General features: G+C 26.4%; 1 protein-coding gene across 1 annotated transcript; it reads left to right on the top strand.

Moving 5' to 3' along the window:
* Nucleotides 1-236: 236 nt before the first annotated feature.
* On the top strand, nucleotides 237-20,400 carry LOC113551472 (sphingomyelin synthase-related protein 1-like). The gene is made up of 7 exons (XM_026953728.1): nucleotides 237-507; nucleotides 576-745; nucleotides 827-979; nucleotides 9,886-9,990; nucleotides 19,032-19,401; nucleotides 19,563-19,721; nucleotides 19,799-20,400. Exons 1-7 carry the CDS (start codon nucleotides 504-506, stop codon nucleotides 20,269-20,271), a joined length of 1,434 nt encoding a protein of 477 aa, XP_026809529.1. The 5' UTR covers nucleotides 237-503; the 3' UTR covers nucleotides 20,272-20,400.
* The last annotated feature ends 3,139 nt before the right edge of the window (nucleotides 20,401-23,539 follow it).

Raw genomic sequence — 23,539 nt, 5'->3', positions numbered from 1 at the left:
AAGTCTTGCACATTGCATATACGTGTATTATACGTCTATGGTACTTTGTTTCACGATTAAAAAAAAAGAAATAAGTGTTATTAGTTATAACAATTTTATGTGTATACGATGTGTGAGCATTGTTTTTCTATATCATTATAGCGCTATCACGTCTATCAGTAATCATTTTGTTATAATCAGTTTGGGTATCACAAATCACATCTCTCATTGAATAAAGTATGCGAGGTGCGAATAGTATACAGTAACAGTATACTGGCAACTGGCAGTAGTCGCAGTAGCGTAATATGCATTGTTGCACTTTTAGTTATTAGTCAACACTTACTACTTACTAATCGCATAGTCGCTCGGTAGGAGCATTACTGTCTAGTCTTAACTACGTATTGACGTAGTCGTCGTTCTTCGGAGTTGATTAGATGTACTGTAAGACTTCATCGTCCTCAATCGTTTATACTTATATTTCTCTAACTTTTGAAGTGCATTAAAAATTGACATTATTACGCGCCATGAGTATAAAATTAATTTTTTTTATTAAATATTCACATAGTTCATCTATCAATAATACTTTTTAAAAAAAGTGATAATGGAACCTGTAGTTAATTGGAATCCACGAGAAGTGTCAAATTGGCTGGAGAAAAAGGGTCATAGTAAATATTCTCGAATACTTACAGAAGATCATTGCATTGATGGCCGTGCTCTTTTACTTATCAATGAAGCCGACTTAAAAAGTCCACCTATAAGTATTAATGTATGATTTCTTTGTCTCACATTTCATTGTTTAAAATTACTTAATATATACTTAATGAGTGTATTTTCATTCAAAATTTAGGTCTTGGGGGATATAAAAAGATTAATGTTGGATATTCGTCAGTTAAAAGTAGAAAATCGACAGACCCTTTTACAACTTGGATTTGATCCTATATCGCTACTTACAAAACCTGTATGCAGTGCACATGTTTATGGAACTCAATTTCGACCAGATGTAAGTGCTCTGTATTCATTATTAAACTTTAAAAAACAATTTATTTTTAGTTATTCTCACATTGTAATTTTATATTATTTAAGTAAAGTTCATAAATTCCTATAATTATTGTAAATTATAATTCAACAAAAAGTAAATTATTTAAATTTAACCAATTTTATGAATATATCTAAGTTTAAATTAAGTTAATACTAATTATTACCTAAGTAGTAATTACTAAGTATCAGGTTCATAGAACAGTTTTTTAATTTAGTTACCATCCTAATACAAATTAATTAGATCCAATTTGCTACCTGAAATTATTCTCAGTATTGAAACTTGAAGCATTTTTTTTTTTTTTTATTGTTCTGAGACGTGATGACACTTAAAAACACATTGCTGTACAATCAATACATCACTTTGCTCATAATCTAACAGTAATGAATTATCACTATAATCTTAAATAATATTTCTATAAGATGTATATTTTAATGTAACTTATGTCTTACTTTGTTTAAACTATTTACAATATCTTCAAAACTTATAGTTATAAAGTATATATCCTAAATAATAATAGTCTAATTATTATAAGTTATAAACAACCTATTTACTTTCTTTATTGGTGTATTTATTCTTAATTAATTGTTTATTACTGAATTTTAATTAATCTAAATATTTAAATAATCTACAATTAATATTATTTATGAGTTACCTATGTATTATGTAAGAAAAATTTTCCATATAAGGGTGGTTAAAGTTGTTTTCTGTTAATCATGGTTTGAGTTATGGGATGCAATTGTGTTAACCAAAATATTAAATTGCTGATAAATGATCTTTTTAAATTCATCTTGACTAATTAAAAAAAAAACAAGATAATAATTGGCCTAAATTGTATTTATGATATTATATAACAGAGATATATGACTTGAACAATCTAGAGCCAAAATGTTTATAAATACATTTTAAATAATTAGATAACTTTTTATAAATGTGTACCAAAAAAATTTAAGTTCATAACAATAATAAGTAAATTTTGATTTTATAAATAAGACATGAGCCATAAGTTGGCCACCCCTGATATAATTATATATCAATAAACATTTATAGGAATCATAATTAATTTTAATGATTATTTCATTAAGGTTTTTATAGTCCATAGTCTATTTAATTAACTTTTTAGTTACTATTGAATCAGTATTATGATAGAATTATTATTTATGTATATATATATATATATATGTATAATTGATTCATATGGTATATTCTGAGAAGGGAAAGGATAATGTTAAGGGTACCAACTTAAATGCCATGAACATTTTTACATTATATTATTTATAATTTAAGTATATTAATATATTTATGTTTAGGTATATAATATAATATTATCATTTATCACAATTTACAATGTAAACAAAACAAAAAATGGGGGGGAAGTAGGTAACTGCTCTGCTGTACAGTTGCACATGTTGAATGTACCTCATTATTGAGTAGGTCACTATAATAGATGTTAATGGATAAATTATTACACACATAATTACGATTCTGACCAAAGACTATCATATTGTATTAGCCTATATATAATATTTTATGATTTATTTATATTGCTTTTATAGTAATCTATTTTACTATTATACAGTAGGTTGAATAAATTTTTTCTGAAAGTATTACATTTGAAAAATAAATATCATTCTGTGTTATATGCATAATAATAGACGTTAAACGATTCAAATATTCAAATAATATTTTTAAATTTGTAAAATTGTTAATCTTCGTCAAATATTTAATTTTGTGGAAATTTGAATTTGTAAAAAAAAAAAATTGTTTATGTATAATGTTTAGATTTTATTCATTCATCTTATAGTATAAAATACTTTTAAAGAACTTGTTAAATGTTTTTGGTATAACAAATTGGAGTACTTTTGGTGGATCACATTACACAAGTAAAAATTCCCAGTACTTTTCAAAATAGCTGAACAAATTGAATGAAAATTAATAAAATAAGGAAAGTTTAATGCTAAACCAATATTTAACAAAATTAACTCAAAAACAAATTACTTTAGATATTTGAAATTTTTAATAAATGTTTCTACTATTATTTTTTATAAATGGTTAAATTTTTTTCGGTTTTTGTTTCTATTAGTAAAAATTAAAAAATGTTGGATTGGTTTTTCTTAAACATTTAATGCAAAATACTACTAAAAGTAAAATACACTTTTTAGTTGTATTATTATCTGTATTCTGTATCAATTTTTTTTCTGGGAAACTAAAATACTTAATATAATAATGATTTGGAATAATCATGTACATTTAAATTAATAACTAATTATATATGATACATTTAAAATAATTCCTATAAATTATGTAATTTGTTTTTATATAAACGGGAGTGAGTTAAAATATTTTTTAATTTCTCTATTAGATAAATATTTTAATATTTGTGTCCTTGAATATTTATAAAATTAGTTTGACATTAATCTAAATTGATTCACTTATTGTATATTACACACATTATAGGTAATAAGTACTATTATAATATAACTAACAATAACCAATTTTAAATTACCCGAGTATGTTTGACCCTTTGTTAAGTGCATCTTGGAATACTGGGCTTAAAATTATTCATTTTTGAGAAATTTGAAAAATGTATTGCAGTGTAGTATGTATATTTTAAAAACAATAGTAAAATATTATAATTATCATATAGTATTATAATATTATTATAGTATTGTTTACTAATCAAATAAAAATATGTCTGTCAATTTATTTTAGTTAATAATAGTTAAAACAGCTAATCTTAAAAAAAGAATATGAACTTTTGGTGTTAGTTCATACTTTTATTATCAATTATTATTTATATTAGTATAGATAAACATGGTTGTTAATGGGATTATTTATTTGTATTAAACTACTAAATAATAGCAGTACTCTATATTAATAAAATTTAATTGGTATTCATGATTAAACATTCTGAAAAAGGTGAGTTATGCCTGGTTTTACAATCATAGACAGGTTTTCTATTGATTAAAAATTATAAATTAATTATTTTCGTTATCTTTTATATTAGATTATATTTTCTCTTCTTATTATACATTTTTGCTTTCTGTTTTTGTGCTAAGTTGTGCTTTTTTGTCTGTATTGTATTTCAATACCTATTTCCAATCTTGTGTTGTCTATCTCTTGTATAGCCATTTCACAGTTTGTGTTAAACTATGTACCTCTTAGGTTTCATATTCAATTATTTACTTTGCTATTGTTAATAGGTTCATAGGTTTTTCTATTTATTTAGTATGACTTGTGTTTGTTTTATCGTATTAAACTCGGTAGTTATAATTTGTTCATAACTTCTTATAGTTCTATAATTTTTATACTTTAGTTTTTAGAGTCAAATATGATTTGCCTACAGGTTTCTTAGCCTATTGTCTATTTGTCTGGTTAGTTTTTTTATGAATATATTATATTCAATACATTTTAATAATCTTCAATAAATTATTATTTTTTTTACATAAATTTGGAAAAAAATTCTAAAATATGAATAAATAACTTTGTAATATGATATCATGTTGACCTAAACAACATTGTCTAATTTTGCAATCCATTGTTAAAATTTTTTTTTTTTTATAAAAAAATAACATTTACAATCTGTACAAATATAATACAATAAGCAAATAGGTTAACATTATTTTAGTGACTTTGAAGACTTGTGAAGGGAAACTATCCAGTGATAGGACCCTTTTGACTTGTGACAGTTAGGACAGGGAGTGGTGTTTCAGTTTAGGAGATCGCGACACCAGCGTCTTTTGAAGCGACGAGGGAGGTTATCTGGAATTGTGGCTGAGTGTTGGTTTGCAATCAGAGGATTTGGATGATGAAGTAATTTGGAGTGAAACTTTTTATACTGGGTTTTAACTAAGTTTTCAACTGATTCGATGTTTAAGTCTTTGTGAAGGGTGTGGTTAGAAACATACCAAGGAGCTGACGTTATTGTGCGGAGGGAAATGGACTGATATGCTTCAATTGTTTTAATTTGGGTTGGTTTTGCACAACCCCATATTTGGGCTCCATATGACCAGATTGGTCTTAACATAGATTTGTAAATAATTATTTTATTATGGATTGGGAGTTTGGATTTCAGCATAGGACGTAGTAAATGGGATCTTGAATTAGGAGACTTTCTTTTAGATTTGAGGTGAGGACCTCAAGTTAGTCTTTTGTCTAAAATTATTCCCAGATATATAACTTGGGCCAAGGAGGGGATAGGAACTCCTTGAAAGGAGATAATGGGTGTGTTTTTTTTTTATTGAGGGTAAAAGAGACGAGAGTGGATTTATCGGCATTAATTTTAATTTTCCAGTTAGAAGACCATTTATCAATAAGGTCGAGGTGGAGTTGAAGAGCATTAAATGCTTCTTCTGAGCTACAATTTGGGGATAAGATGGAGGTATCATAGGCATAGGTGGCTAAAAACGTGTTTTGAGTTGTGGGGATATCTTATGTGAAGTTGTTATAAAGGTCAGGAGAGAGATCACTACCTTGAGGGACTCCGGCTTGGATTGGAAAAAGAGAAGAAAGAGAATTACTGTGACGTACTTTGAAGGAACGATGTTCAAGGTAGGATCGAATTAATAGGTATAGGGGCGCCGGAAGGAATTGTTTAATTTTATAAAGCACACCAGTGTGCCAGACCTTATCGAACGCTTGCGCCACATCGAGGAATACTCCTGGGCAGTATTTTTTTTTTCTCAAAAGAGGAAGAAATTGTGTCGACTAGCCTATAAACTTGTTGTATTGAGGAATGTTTTACGCGAAATCCAAATTAGGCATTGGGTATTATTTTTTGTGTTTCAGTGATTGGTCTTAGCTTTTTCAAAACGACTTTCTCGAATAATTTTCCTAATGTTGGAAGTAGGCTTATAGGTCTATATGAAGTTGGTACATTAGGGGGTTTGCCTGGTTTGAGTATGAGAATTATGCTGGATAGTTTCCAGATGACAGGAAAATAAGACAATCTCAACATAGAGTTGAATATATATGTAAGCAAGATAACTGTTTTTTTGGGGAGATGTTTTAGAATTTTGTTCGTTATCAAGTCACGCCCAGGGGATTTGTTGGGCTTTAATCTTTTTATAATATTTGAAATTTCATTCGGCGAAACATGCTTGATGGGACGAGACATAGGTAATGGGGCATCAATGAATTTATTTATTTTATCTAAATGTGCGATATTTTAAATAATGTTTTGGTGAGGTGTGAAAATATTCAAGAGATGTTCCCCAAAAAGATTTGCTTTGTCTAGATCTGAAAGTGCAAGCGAACCATCAGCTTTTTTAATGGGACTAGAGAATTTTTTTAATTTGACCAAGTTTTTCGTGGCTTTCCATAAAGATCCGTCATGAGTATTTAAAAGTTTAAATTTTTTGTCAAAAATATCATTCTTATATATTTTGATTAATTTTTTGATGGTGTTTGACAGATTATTAAGGATTGACTTGTCAGAAGGTAGTCGTGATCTTTGCCATCGGGAACGTATCCTGCGTTTTTCAGCAATTAAATCTTTTATATCAGGGGGTAAAAGATAATCGTTGTGTTTGTGTTTGGAGTGACAATTCGGATTAGGTTAGGATATGAACATTCATAGGATTGAACTGACTAAATGTTGAGCTGCGGATTCTATTTCGTTGCTGGACTTTAGAGAAATTTTTAAGTTTGTATTATTTACTAACGACGTGGAAAAATGATTCCAGTTGACTGGACCTTTGGAAAGGGAGGGACGAGGAGAAATAAGAATTGGAGGTTTCATAATGTTTAGCAAGACTGGTGAGTGGTCTGAAGACAGATCACATACATTTTGTATGCTATGATTTATATTGTTAGGGATTGACGTTATAAAAAAATCAAGTAAATCGGGTTGCCTGTTTAAATGAGTTGGCCAGTAGGTTGGACCTGGGGGGGAAATGACTGAGAGCTTGTTCGTTTGGATGGAATTGAAGAATATTCGACCTCTAGGGTTTTCAACACGACTACCCCATAGTAGGTGTTTTGCATTATAGTCACCTCCAGTTATGAAGGTGCGACCTAATGAGGATAAAAATTGATTTAGAAGTAACTGCGATATACTTGGCTGAGGAGGACAGTAGATTGCTGAGATAACTATAGGAATATGATTTATTGAGATTGAAACGCTTGTTGCTTGGATAGTGGGGAATTGAAAGCACGGTAGGGGATAATGTTGGATTGAAGATGATATTAGGATAGCGGAACCGGCGTGAGACGTCTCATCGGGGTGATTGGTACTGTAAACATTGTAGCCAGGAAAGAAATGTTTGGAATTGATTGTATAGTGGGTTTTGGTGATAAGAGTTACATCAATTTGATTTTCTAAAAGGAAGTTTTATAGTTCAGGTTGTTTTTGTTTAAGAAGACCGTTAGCATTCCAGAGAATGATTTTAAGATTTTTATTGTTAATTTGATTATTTATCATTATTTATAATAATTTATTAATGACTGTGGTAAGTAATTGAATTAAGGGATTAATGAGTTGTTTGAACTCTATCAAGAAGGATGATAGTTGATTGTTTGATATGTTATCGGGGGGACTGGGTTGGGGTTAGGTTTTATTTGAATTACTTTGGTTTTGAGGATTTTGGGTTAGGTTAGGAAAAGTTTTATTATCAGTGATGTTGGGTGGAGTGGAAAGTGTCCTTTCACTAGATTGAATCCCCTGTTTGTTTACATTGGTGTTATAGTTCACATAATTTTTAGAATTTGAGTTTGACTTTAGATTGAAACGTTGTAAGCTTTTATGGACTGAACAGCCGCGGTAATTTGCTATGTGCTCACCTCCGCACAAGGCACAGGTAGCAGGTGTATCTTTTGATTTTGTACACTGTTGGGTAGGGTGGAAATTAGCGCAGCGAACACATCTGGGAGGATGAGCACAATAACTTTTGGAGTGGCCGTACTCCTGACAGTTGGAGCATTGAATTATTTCTCTTTTTTTATGGGGCTCTTCGACCGTTATTTTGGTGTGGAGTAATGATGTTAGTTTGAATATCTCGTTGTTGATTTGAGCAAGTTTGAGGTCAACAAAAAATATTGGAAGAGGACGTTTGGTAGTTTTGTGAATAATATTTGTGACTTGACGGACTGAGTAGCCGATTTCTTCAATAGAGACGTTAACTTCAGAAGTTGGAGTTGAGGGGTGTAAATTGCGGATAACAATACGAAAAGCTTTATTTTCACGGGCTTGGTATGTATGGTATTCAACTTTACCTTGTTTTAAATATTTAATGACCTCTCTGTATGAGTCGGAGTTGGTGGTGCTAATTTTTAGATTATTAACTGATGATTTGAAACTGAAGTTTTGAGAACCAATCAGTTTTATTAAATGATTACGTAGTTCGATGAAATTGCGTATGAATATTGGAGGGGGGAACGGAGAGTGATTGATTTGAACATCGGAATTATTTGAGTTGATTTTTGGCGTATCGGACGTTTCAGCAGAATTTTCAATGTCATAATTATGAAGAGAATTATATCTATTTGTGCTAACAAAGACAGGCTTAGGTTTCTTTATCTCGGCTTTTTCAGTTGAACTGGTTGAAGAGAGATTTCGTTTTGACTTGTTTTTGGCTATTTGAAAATTGTCATTTTCGTCATTTTCGTTGTCCGAAAAAACTTCATTTGAAGTGTTGGATTGATTTGAAACGCTCTGTATGCGGTTTGCATTTATATTCGAAATTGATTTATTTTTGTTGGTTTACGTATTAGAAGTATGCGTGCTGGAAGTTGATAATTTAGCAGGCCCATGCCTAGATGAAGAGTTCATAATGATCGGTGTGTGGGACTATTAGTGTGGACGATAGCGGGCTTATCACCCGTAGGCGCGGGTTTGGTTCACGATACTGTAATTGGGGAAGACTTTGTGCTAAGATATAGGTATACTTTACCGAATAGTGATTTCACGTCGTAATTGCTATTTAACTCACTGCTATCGAGAGCTGTTAAACGTATCGCGGAATACGTGTAACCACTACGGTGTCTAGACACGAACTATTGTTAAAAATAAAACTTTTTTTCATTTATCTCACTTAAATTAAAGTACTTTGATTTTTACTTAAAACATTTATTTTTATCAGCAAAGAACCTAAAAATATGAATTTATCAGTAGTATTTACAATTGGATGATGAATACTATGAGTGTTATGACTAGGGCTAGGATTTAAATGCAATATAAAATAGTAAAATATATTAAAATATATAATGAATTACCAATATTTTCCAAACTATCATTAAGTATAATAGAAACATCTATTATATAGTATAATTAATATGACATAATATTATAATAAATAAATAAAAAGTTGTGTAACACCCTTGATAAAAACAGATTTCCTGATGCAGTGTATACTGTAATTCTACAAATAATTAAATATTGGTTCAATGTACAATATAAAAAAAAATTTTATGACATCTTTATAATAAGTTATCAAGCGTACAATATTTTATTTTTGTACCGAATAAACAAGTTAAATAAAATAACTACATTTTTTTATTCTTCTATGTTTTAAGTATGTAATTATAATGAACAATCGTTAAAGCTGGTTTCAATTTCAAATTATAATAGTGTTTGGTTTAAATGTTTAAGCTCTATGTGTATTATGATCCAGTACTAAGCTAGGCTTAATACTCGTAATTTTAATTTTAAACTGTACTATAAATAACTTAAAGAACTATCAGCGATTGATTTTTAAATCTAAACAGGTGCTGTGAATTTTGTTTTTTGACTATCTACTTCAAACATTAATTTACAAATAGTTTATCTATAAAACTAGCATTAAAATATACATTTTTAATATATAGCAGATGATTAGATCAACAGACCACTAATTTGTTATTTATTATATAAAATGTGTTTTATTCATTTACAGCCATTCAATTTTTATGATGATATACATATGAATCATGGATCTGATGTAACTGCCACGTCTTCTCATAGTTCAGAATTTGAAGAAGATAGACGATTAAAACCTGAGGTAACATTTTCTTATTATGTTTTCTTCTTTTTCTTCTTCTTCTTCTTCTTATTATTATAATAAGTTATCAGTGATGTATATGGTAATTAGACACTTAATTTTATTATATTTAAATTTAAAAAATATCGCAAAATTAATTAGTCTATTTAGTTTTTTAATTTAGATTGAATTACAAAAAAAAAAATAACTATAAACATTATTCTTTGTTTAAATTTCTTATTTCATCCAAATTTGAACTTAAAATATCTATAAAAAAAAAAGGAAGATATTAATGTATATTTTTTTTAGATATTTTAGTTGCAGTATAAATGCTTATAAAAAAATGATGTATTTGTTATTTGTATCTTAAATATTTACAACTATTTTATTAACTTATAAGAAACCTTGTATTAATTTTCCAAGGTTTTTGACTGAACGATACATTTTTAATCGATATTTAAAGAAAAATAAATCGAAAATGTTAAATGGCTATAAATGAAAAAATATCAATATATTAAAAAAATGTGCAGAAAATGCAATGATAAACAATTAGTTTTAGGTTATTCTTTTTTGAAGTACAACTATATAAGAAAATTGTTATTTTTATGGTGCATTCATGCCATAATTATTGAACATTCAATCTTGTCAAACGCTCATAAAAAATATTTATGGAAATGCTGTCAATATTTTTCTGTAATTCTTTTATTAAATACTTATTCATAATCTTGTATTAAGATGACGTTATACCCACATGAGTTGCCTCTGTTTTACTAATGTAGATCATAGCAAATTTTCGTTCAGCAGAACATATTTTGTGATATTAGCTTTAATATTAGAGTAAATTTACCTAATATCAAATTTAAAGGTAAGAATATTATCTAAAAAATGTCATATGCTTTTATTGATATTATCATTTTAAAGTGACTTATAGCTATGTAAAATATTACGACTTTAAAATATTCATAACTCACTTTAAATTAAACCAAGTTGAAAATGTAAAATATGTACCCCTCCCATAAATAGTACAAAAACAAAATAATATTTCATGACGTATCAATATAAATAATAGTTATTGAACATTTCAAAAACCCTACAGTTATTCATTTCGGAGTTGTAACAAAATAACCTAATATATTTTTGTTATGTAGAGTCATGTTTAAAATTACTTGGAATTTTTTACTTTTAACCTCTCAAATAGTACCTACCAATTAGATCCATTTTTCTAACAGAAATAATACCAAGTTAAAAATGTATATATTTTTACTGCTCCAAAGAGTAATGAGTAGATATCAGATGTAGAAATAAAAAAAAATACAAAAAATAGTAAAGAAATATCATTGTAAAGTTAGTTCATTCATTGTACAAAATCTCAAACTAAAACCGTTTTTTAAATTTCAAACGTTCAAAAAATAAATTACCAAACTACTTCTCAAATTTTTATATTTTTATAGTAAACAATACGTATTTATTGACGTTATCGAAATAAAACTAAAAAAAAATAATCAAATTATTTAGAAAACTATATCATGCATATACAATGGTAATATAGAAATTTCATGAACATTTTAAGCATTTATGGACTACAACAAAGTAAAAATATCTATTTTACGAAAAAAAATCCTCCTATAATAACTAAAACAAATACAAGAACTTTTTTATTTCGTATCCCTCTTCTTTCAATTGATCCACATCTATCATCAAAGATAAATTTTTTTGTAGATAAATAAAAAAGTTTAATGAACCAAAAACAAAATGAATTAGCAATTTATACGGGGCAAACCAGAGAAACGGTATAATTTGAAATAATTTTCATATATGTCTACAAAGATTATTTTCAATATTTATTATCCAAAACATAAAGTACATAATATAGTTTAAGGTTCAAAACACTAAATCTCATGTTTGGAAAATAATGTCAGAATGATGGTGTCCGTTTCTCTGTATACATTCCTGATATCGTGCGTTGAAATTTTGTATGTGATTTTCGTGTGATTTTTTTCTTTTGGGACTATCCTAAAAACAAGGTGTACAGTACTCACCCAAAAACACTTTTCCAGTTGAAGACAAGAATCAAAGAAGAAATTATTTTCAGCGCTTTATGTTTTCCCTAATAAATATTTAAAATAATTGTTTTAGACGTTTGTGAGTTATTTAAATTTTTCCCGTTTTCCTGGTTCGCCTTGTATAACTATAGAATTGTACATTGTACATAATATGTGTCAACTTACCTAGATATAGTTGTATAAATAAATTATTATATAATATAATGCCAATAATATAAATTATATCATAATAATAAATCAATATAATTTGTATAATATTTGTTAAGTTCATAAATGTGTTCAAAATTACATTTTACGCTGCTAAGATGCTGCAGATTTTTTAAAATTATATAACAAATAAAGTATATATACGTATATCCGAAGATAGACTACCTACTTAAATTCTCTGCTAACCATCTGTCTGAATGTATTGTAGATCAGTGACGTTTTTTAAACGACGTTTTCCTAATGCAATTGCCAATCCTAGAAATGTATCTTGGGTTTTAAAAATTAAAATGTGTGTATATCATAGACGAATGTACAATTAATTATACAATCTATATAATCAATTAATAATTATATTAAATTTTTGATGACATAATGTCCTTTAATAAAAATTCTAAATTAGTATACAGTTTTAAAATATACATTATGTAGCAGTAACGTTGCCCTCCCCCAGGGATTGGCGATTTATAAAATAAAAAAAAGCTTGATTTCATTTTATAAATATATAAGGTTATAAACTTTCACTCCCCTCCCCCCCCCCCCCAAAAAAAAAAAAAGTTGTAAATACGCCACTGGTAAGAGATAGCGGGTCATACTTTACTTACGGTTTAAAATATGCTTACCACGCCACCGTTATAATAGATTAAAAATTATGTGCGCTGATATACGAAAAGTTATCATATCAATATTATTTAACATTTTATTTTAACACATGCTGTTTTTATTTATTCTAATAAATATTAATTACAAGCTATTTCCAAAATTATGATAACAATTGTTAATACCTATCCTTATAAAGATAAACACATGACGTAATTCTATTAAAAATACTAACTTGTTTTTATAGTTTTTATATGCATCATAGTAGTACTATATTCATACAATTTCAAACATGTATTAGGTTTATTACTCGTATGTTTAAAAAAACTTTTTAATTATTTTTTTTTTTAGTTTTGAAGTCATTTAGTATAATAAAAAAAATAATATTTATCTTCTATGTATATATATATATATATTAGTATGACAATATTATAGTTCGACCTTTACCTAAAAGTTATTGATTTATATGTGATTGTTATACATTACCCAACTATGTACACCGATTAAAATACAAAACATATTTGGTAAGTAATCGTTTGGATTGATTTTGAAATTTGAATAGATAAATAATTTGACTTATCTATTATTCTATTATTAAATGCACAATGTACATCATGACATAGGTGCACAAGCCTTTTGTTATCCCACATACTCTATAACCAACATATTTTTCTTAAATTATACTTGACAAAAAATAATAATATAATTTATATAATTACTTCAGTTTTTTAATTATATTTTAAGATGACAAATTGGAACTTCTGAATATTCCGTAATCATTACTAATCTAATAAATCCTCATCATTTTTACTCAACTAATAATATAATATGACGTAATAAGTGATAATGAAAATTACATGTGTGTTACAGTTAACCTTGAGTGCAAGCGTGTAAAGTATAAATAAATATATGTTACGGTAAAAGTACTAACATAGGTAAGACTTACAAAATACAATGCTAGTATTTCGGATTTTTATTTTTACTCATTGGTGAATCTTATCAAATAATTTAAAATTATTTACAATGATGTTGGTTTTTTTGTGAACGTATACATAATAAGTAATTGATAAAAATATTCGATATTTTGCTCTGAGGGTGGTTTTTAATAGTTAATTGGGTCTAGATTATATTTTGTAGAAGTTAACATTCCCAATTTTCTTATTCAAAATAATAGGAAAAAAAACAATAAATTAAGAAAAAGCTACTATTTTTACATAAAACTAGGTTTTGACAAAATCGATTGGTTTTTAACTAAAAAAAAAAAATAACTAGATAGGTAAAATTTTTAGTTGGGTAATTAATAATTAGCTTAGTTTTTATAAAAGGTGCATAATTTATTGTATTTTGTTCTAAATCAATTTGATTCTCAGTTATATAAGAAGTAAGAACATATTAAAATATTATTAAAAATAAAAATTTTTTTTTGTTTTAAAATTAATATTGTCTTCATATTTTTTGAATACATACATCCCCTCACCCCACCCCATAATATGTTTATTCTACTTCTACAAATAATTTATTTGAAATTATAATAGTTTTCACTTTTCTGATGTCAAATAAGTTTGGTAAGTTAAGAACGTCATTACCATTTATCATACTCCGCTATTGACTATTCATCGATATTTACTGCACCATTATGTCTGTCAAAATTTCATATTATATATAATTTTTATATAATATCAAAATTTCGAATAGTTTTAATTTGTTAAATATTTAATATAATATAATTACATTAAATTATTATTATTATTGTTTAGCAATTTAACTATACCCTAATTATATTTGTAATATGTATTGATTTTACTATATGATTTGTGTTTTTTTATTATTTCGTGTGATGTGTGTGTTATCGTTTTCCGAATAATAAAATTACTTCAATTTCAACAACGAAGTTAGTTTCTGGTGGAAAATCTATTATAGTTCATAAGAGGGTCAAATATCCTACAGTAGATACTAATTTTTCTTAATACATAGTTGAAAAAACCAACAAAAAAATGAGCCACTCAGTTTTTTCGATGAAACTAGAATTAAGGCTCGTATGACTAATAAGATACCGTTATTATTAGCTATTTAGAATGTTGAAGTTTTTTGAACTCGCCTGTAGTAAACTACGGAATTTAACCGGTTGTTTTATGCAGTTATAAGCACATGTTTTTCTCGCTGTTTGGATACGTATTATAATAACATTACGATAATGAAGTATATTTAATTTTTACTTAATGATGATTCTTTTATTTTATTATCAGATTTTAAAACGTACCTATATAATATTGTATTGTGATAAAAGATAGAACTATAAAATATATAACAATATATAACAATATACTTCTACCAAAAGGATTAATATAAATAAACACTTGTAAATATTGATATATGATATTATGATAAATTATGGCTAAGTTTATAATTAATGACTCTTGTTTATAACATATATTATTAATCAGACGGTAGTATTTATTTTACAAACACTTAAGGACAGCTGTTTTTCTAACTATCACAATAATATTATACGTTCAGTGCTGAATAAGTATCGTGTTGCATGCATGTGTTACAGTCCTCTTACATTACTATTTAATAGTTGGCCATGTATAAGTTATTTATGAAATACAATTAACTTGTTTTGTATATTTTTCAAGTACAAGTGATTCAATATTATATGAGCTCAACGATTGTATAGTGGTATTATGTAGATTTTTATAAAATTGTTATGTATTGAATATTTTTTTATTTTTACTGTTATAACTACAACTTACGAGGAATCTTGTTTTAGATTTTCAAAATTTTTGACCAAACTTAGGAATTTTTATCAACATTTTTAGAAAGATAAAGCCAAAAAAAAAAAATTGTAAATGTCAAATACCTAAAAAAAAAGCTTAGAATTAGTGTTTAAATATTTTTAAAATATCATTATTCATAAAAAAGTATTAATTAGGTAACAAATAAATGTTTTGAGTTTTTACAATTAATAATTAATATATTAAAATAACAAATATCGCCTGATTATTCGTATGTGTAAATGTTCAATGAAATCGAAATTTGACTTCAATCACTCATGTATAGCAGGGGCGGCCAAAGGGTCGATCGCGGACAATTTCAAAATAGATCATGTTAAAATTTAGTTTATAATACTTGTTGTATCTTTATACTTAATATACACTTTATGCAAGTATGTTTCTCAGTAATTATTGTTATTCAATAATAAAAAAATGTTCTACAGAAGTCGATCCTTAAAAGTAAAGTATAGTTTTAGTAGACCGTGACAAAAAAAAGTTTGGCCAACCCTGATATATAGTTAACCTATGTGACTTTACGCTACTCTTTTTTTTTTTAAATTCCGATAAAAAAAAAATTCCAAGAAAATTTGTACTGCTTAATCAAATTGTTGGTGTTAAAAATAATTGTATTTTTAATGTGATCATATTATTTTGTATTTTTGATATTTTCTAATTACAGTAAGAACAATTTATATAGAACTTTACCAAAGTAGTAATTTTATCCACTTTTATAATAAAAACCACCCTCAACATTAATAATTAAAGCAGTATTAGGATAATAGTAATTCAAATATTGCTCCAAAACGTTTTGACCGACGCAAAAATAAATAAAAATAAAGAACTTATCATGTAAAACCAATTAATTTATTGCTCCGCTCAGATAATAATGTATATAATACTATGATAACTTCTCAAAGCCTCAAATCTCCAACTCTAAGAAAATAGAAATGTCATGTTTTTAATTCTAAATGTAGCTACATCCGCTGCATAAATTACATCAAAATAAAGGTACCTACTAAAATTATAATACACATAAGCGAATGATTGTTAACCCATGCATGGGTAAAAATAGACTAAATGGGTTGTCTTTATTGGCATGTCACCGGAATATCAAAATTGCCAAATTAAGTCTTTGATGTGTTAAATGCAAAAAATATAAAAAGTCAGATTTTGTGTTATTATAGCTAATGTTTATTACTATTATTACTATGCATAACTCATATATTTTATACCTAATAAAACAATATATATAATATATGTAATAAGTAGTACCTACGTATATACTTTGATTTATCAAAATTTAACATAGTAAATTTGCGTTCAGTGGATTCAAGTTTATGCTGTTAGCTTTAATATTAGTCAATTTACCTATTATCAAACTTAAACGTAATAATATTATCTAGGGCATCTCATAGGATATCTTGATTTTTAAGCGAGTTACGAGCATTTTAAAGTTTTAATATTTTACATAACTATAAAGCCTATGAGAAGCCCTAAACAATATTATTACCTTTAAATTTGATAATAGGTAAATTGACTCTAATATTAAAGCTAACAGCATAAAATTGAATTCGCTGAACGTAAATTTGCTAGTCTGCTAGTCTTACGTTCGTAAGACAGAGATAACACATGCGGGTATGACGTCCTTTTAAGTACAGAATATCATCATTTTATGATCTATTATAATATGTTATTATATATTAGTGTATTTATTTATGTTAAATTTATGAATTTTAAAAATTGTCATGAACCATGGTAAACCGCCTTCTGTAGAATTGTTATTAGAATATTAATTACTCAATAATTATCTATTATTTTATTCTTAGATTTTATAAGTTAACATATATAAGTATATACAGTATTTACATTATTGATATTTGATGTACTACTTGTTTAATCAAACTCTTACACACTCTCTTCGCCATGCAATTTGAAGAGAAATTTACAGAGAAATCTATAAAATAAATCTATTTCCTATTTTGTAATATATAATATACTATTAATTTTTAATAAAAAAAACCAAGAAATCATAAAAACTATTAGACGATTAGAAAAGTGTCTTTTTCAATAAATTAGCTTCTCGAATGCATATTTTTTATCAACGAATGATGTACGAGTGGCATGTAATTAAAAATATTAAATATTTAATGCATATACAATTTTTACTTAACAGAGTTTAAGAGTTAAATTTATTGTGTTTTTAATGTTATTGATCATAATTTTTAAAATGTATCTTAACGTAAATTTTTATATTTATATTAATTAATGATTTAAATTTCTGTGACTGGTGATTACAGACTCGTGCATTAGTGTTTGATTGATTTACGAAAAACACATTTATAAATATTTAAATTTCCTATATTTTCATAGTCGTAGTGATATTAATATATTATACTATATATATAGTTGCTTAAAAGTATAATATTGTATTCATGCCATGTTAATAATAAAATAAAATTGTTTTGTATTTTTATTGGTAGATACATAATTGTTATATTTTATAAAAAATGGAAAAATTTCCATAGTTAAAATTTTGATTTGTAAATTCTAAGAAGCGATTTTAAGTTATTTGCAATAGATGTTCTAAATATTTTCACTATTTTTAATTTATTTTATCAGTTATTATAACTTCATGGCCATTGATTTAAATCTACTCTCGTTTTTTACTTTTTATGCATGTCAGAGTTTAAGTACTAGATTTAAAATGTTATTTGTATCAATGAATTTAGCATTTTAACTGTAGGTATATTTACTATCTATTGTTTTTATTCGCAGTGTATATTGGATTTTAGGCTGTATCAAAATTGAAAATTCCAGTTAAAACTTGAATAATTTTATAATATTTCTTAACAAATAAATAAATAATAATTTGACGACTTAAGAAAATATAACTTATTTTTAATTATATAATAAAGCTTCCTATAATAATACCATAACATACCTATTATACTTTACATCACACAATCACAATTACGCATCGATAACGATTAACGAAATTATTTCGAAATACAACGTATATAATATATACGTCCACATATATCACAGAACAATAGAACAAGTGTACATTGTACGTTAGTCATATAGTAGTTACTAATTATAGTTCATACGTAAACTCTTAAATGAATTATCTTATTCGAATATTATATAATATATTTCTGATCTCTCTAGTCTTAGCAAAATAGTACATACCTAATTATTCAGCATAATACCATCCATTCTTATAATTTTTATGTAGCAGCAAACCACAGTCGTTCAAAGCCCCTCCCTCAACCAATCCTAATATTAAACGCAAGTTTTGGTGTCACTGCACACTTGCAACCTTTATATACAATAATACAAATTGCTATGCGTAGTGCTCGTTCAACGTTTTACTTTACACGCATTATTCTCATAGTTTTGTTTAATTTGTTTGTTTCTACAGATATGGAAAGCTCTTATTGCGATGGGCTACCTGTTCACTGTAACGTGGATTACGGCGTTCGTCATGGTCATCGTCCATGATCGCGTGCCTGATATGAAGAAATATCCCCCGTTGCCGGACATTTTCCTGGACAACGTGCCTTACATCCCTTGGGCGTTTCATATGTGTGAACTGACCGGCACCGTGTTGTGTTTCGTATGGCTCGCCGTATTGGTCTTCCACAAGCATCGTTTCATATTGCTGAGGCGGTTTTTCGCTCTTTCGGGTACAGTCTTCCTGTTACGGTGCATCACAATGATTATAACTTCCTTGTCCGTGCCGGGGACACATCTAGAATGTACACCACGGAAGAAACCAGCGTATCTAGATGGTATATAATTATAATCAATTGCCATATTTTTCTTTAAAGGACTTTAAAATCAATACTGTAGGTTGTAGCATTCATTTCAATCATCTTTCTCCCTCACTTTCTCTAACCTGAAAAATATTTTTTTTTTAAATATATTTTATTAATATTATTTCATATTATAGATGGAAATTTTTTGGGTGAAATGGTGTACAAAATGCAACAAGCATATGTGATATGGAGAGGAGCTGGCATGTCGATACAAGGAGTTCGTACTTGTGGCGACTATATGTTCAGTGGTCATACGGTGGCATTAACCATGTTAAACTTTTTCATAACTGAATGTAAATATTAATTTTTCAACTTAACGTTTACAATTTATTATTGTATTTTTCTATACTAAATATTTTTTTTTTCACAGACACTCCACGTGACATATATTTGTTACATACGTTCAGCTGGCTCTTAAATATGTTCGGTATATTTTTTATACTTTCGGGCCATGAACATTACTCCATTGATGTATTCATCGCCTTTTATATTACTTCAAGATTATTTCTATACTACCATACATTAGCTAACAATCAAGCATTGAACAACAACGTTGATTCCTGTCGAACGCGAATTTGGTTTCCATTGTTTAGTTTCTTTGAATCTTCATGTAGCTGCATGGTACCAAATGAATATGAATCGTTGACAGAAATTGCCGAAAATCTAGCGTGTTCAACTTACAACAATTATTTAGTCATTAAATCAGCTATCAAAACTCAGATTTTGCTATTGCGGGCATTGCCGTCCAATCAAACAGTACAAATTGGTCCAACTTCTTTAGTTGGCGCACGTGCAATCAGGTCAAGAACACCGATTGTTTTGATTAAGAAAAAAGATAAATAATCCATAATGCTAACGTGAACGCACATATTTTTTGCCTCGTTATGAATTCAAAAAGTTGATATTTTGGATCAATGCACAGAGTAAATACTTATATTTATATTGAATTAAAAATAATTATTAAACATTGAATTTTGTGATATAAATGTAATATTTGGAAGACTATGAGCCAAATATGATAATATTTTATTATTATTCATTTAGTTATATTCATCATTATATTGTTATCATATTGTTGTATGAACAACTTCTTAATCACTTCCATTTCCTCGGTAGTGTTTAATAATTTTCTAATTCTATACATGATTCCTACTACTTCATTTTTTTTTTTTTATATAAAACAAAAATATTAATGATACTATTAGATATTTTTAAATCTGTTATTTTTTAAATTTTTTATTATTTGTATTGAATTCCTATAAGTAATAATTCCTAATTAGTAGTTATTTTATTGTATATTTTATGTTAATGAAAAAGTTTACTGGTCTTCTTAGTAGGCACCTAAAATATATTTTACTACAGAATTAAAATTTAGTGCTTTTATCAGAAACCAGTCATCAACAATATATTTAATATTTATACTAAAAGTAAACAAATATTTTACCAACAAATAAGTATGTATGTTGTTAAATATTATATACATGATATTATATCCGTACATCAATAATGAATATTTTTTTTATTTTTCTGCTACTTTTCCAATTCAATTGTTTATTTTAATATTATACTTAAGCAATTTGAATAATAAATAAATATATTATTTTCAGTATATTATATAACATTTTATTATCAAGGTGCTTGCTGTGTAGATGTCATTTTATCCCCGAAAATGCATTATAAAAATAATGAGCCTGTCCTGAAGAATCAATCAAAATTGATTTATATATATATATATATTTATTAATTGAAAGAAATATTTTACAGCCCGCATTAAACTCTCTTTTTTCAATATTTTAATTTCAAATTTTGTTATACCTTTAAAAAAAAAGGCAGTTTTAAGCTTTTTTCAAAAATATGTTATATAATATTTTAGTATTATTTATATCTACCATTATTTTAAATTAATATTGAAATTGGAATTCTATTTTGGCTGTAAAGTGTAACAATTATATCAACTTTTAAGTATGAATTTATAAAAAAAATTGTCAAATTAAAAAATGTTATAACATACATACAATTAATAATAATAAATCACTCATTTTTGAATATTTAGTCATTTGATGGATGCATAGACCTCTATATAGTTTCTACCATTCTTATTTCGACTGAATTTTGTTCAAAGATGAATCACCATATTGATTCACATATTATAACATATTTTTAATTATTATATGTTATAATCTTATAAACAATATTCTATATGGTAAGTATGGATCCTATTTTGTGGGTCTATACAATTTTCACTGTGATTTATAGTTTTATGGATAAATCAAACTAATCAAAGTTGTGTATACTTTTAATTTATTATTGCAGTGATGAGTGATTTTTTGGTAAACTTTTCTTATAATTTAATTATGAGCAAGTTTACCTAGTCACGTATATTTTGTAGTTAGTGGTTGGTGATAAATTATCAAATGAGTGTTGTAGATCAAAACATTCAAAACTATAGAAGATCTAAGGATTATTAAAATACACTAGTAATTAAAAAATATATTCAATTTGATATTTGATTAGTTACTGGAAAACTTATAATTATGTTTTTTCATCAAAACATCAATTTTGTTCCAATGGTAAGTTACTAGAGTAATAAATAGTACTTTAGTAATTATAGTTAACAGTAAATTTCTGAAAATGTTTTCTAATAATTAATACAAATTATACATAACTTAGAATTATTTGTATATATATATAATAATATTATCATAATATAATGTTTAGTATTATATGTTTGAAATTAAAATGTTATTGGGTATATCGGGTAACTAAAGAAATTTAACATCAATCATATAGCAGGCAAATTATTTATTAATTACTTATTTTCCTAAATAAGTACAGAAATAGCAATATTAAGCTGGTTTCCCAATTCAACTACTTGCTAATTACATAAATAATCAAATGGGTAAATAATTTAAACTAAATACGTTCCTACATCTGATATATTTTTTTTAAGTATTTTGGCTGTTTCTTTGATTTGTGTTTACCATAATCATCAGGAAGAACATCAGTGATCATTAATTGATCTAGGATATTGTTTCAACAACTTTTTTCTAACTATCAATACCAAATATTGAAATATTGTCCAATGAAACCTGGACAGTTGACAGAATGTGTCAATGTAATATTATAATTAAGATGATGTTAGAGCACTATCTGATTTCTCTCTTTGATCCACAATAATTAGAAACATATATATATATATATATATATTAGTCTGTCAAACCCATTTTACAGATTAAAATCTAAATCAGAGTAATATATTTAACTGACCAAGCTGTATTAATAGTTTCAAAATCATGATTTTGAACAAATGTTATTGAAATCACGGCCTATACTAAAATTAAAATATATTGTTTTTATATTTTTAATTATTTGTTGAACAATTTTTAGTAATATACATTATTTGATTATTCCATTTGTTATATTTTTAAACAATATATTTTAACTTTTCTTCTATGTTAAATAAAAAATCAATTATAATTTATAAAATTATCACAGTCCACACTGTGAGATATGATATTAGTGTACTCATAAAGAGTATACAATTCATAGAACTACTTGACTTATTGACTATTTTCAATAATTTTATAGAGCAGCAAGTAATAATTTAGATATTTATAACTTCAGAAAGCTGTAAAGTAATAAATAAAATAATGTCTTTAATATTAGTAAAAAATAAAATGTATTTTAATACATTTCAATTAGATTAATATAATATTAAAATCCGGATCGATAATTAAAATTGTTAACCAATTTAAAATCTATATCCTCCATCTTACATTAAATTGATTTAAAAATAAAATTCAGTGTACATCATAACTACATATTAATAAATTATCATTAATCTAATATGAATAAATATATTTACTTATTATATTTGTTATTTTTGAAGTGAAACTTTTTTACAGAGGGTACAAAAAAAAAGACGATGGTTGGGCCGTCACTGACCGCAGTCACAGTTATTATTATTATTATTTTATTAGTTACAAATAAATAATAAAAAATTACTTATTATAATAAATTATAAAATTAAATAAAATACAGTTCTATTGAAAATAAAATTTAAAGTGTGTTATTTTAATTTTATTCCAATACACACCTATTATCAGTTGCA

The sequence above is a fragment of the Rhopalosiphum maidis genome, chromosome 2 (genome assembly GCF_003676215.2).
Source record: "Rhopalosiphum maidis isolate BTI-1 chromosome 2, ASM367621v3, whole genome shotgun sequence".
NCBI lineage: Eukaryota > Metazoa > Arthropoda > Insecta > Hemiptera > Aphididae > Rhopalosiphum > Rhopalosiphum maidis.
The sequence above is the reverse complement of the archived record's forward strand: the minus strand, read 5'-3'. Positions and strand labels throughout refer to the sequence as shown.

Excerpts from the sequence above, each read along its gene's own strand:
- LOC113551472 (XM_026953728.1), top strand. Across the intron at positions 980-9,885 it reads GAACTCAATTTCGACCAGAT|CCATTCAATTTTTATGATGA; the intron begins GTAAGTGCTCTG and ends ATTCATTTACAG. Across the intron at positions 9,991-19,031 it reads ATAGACGATTAAAACCTGAG|ATATGGAAAGCTCTTATTGC; the intron begins GTAACATTTTCT and ends TTGTTTCTACAG.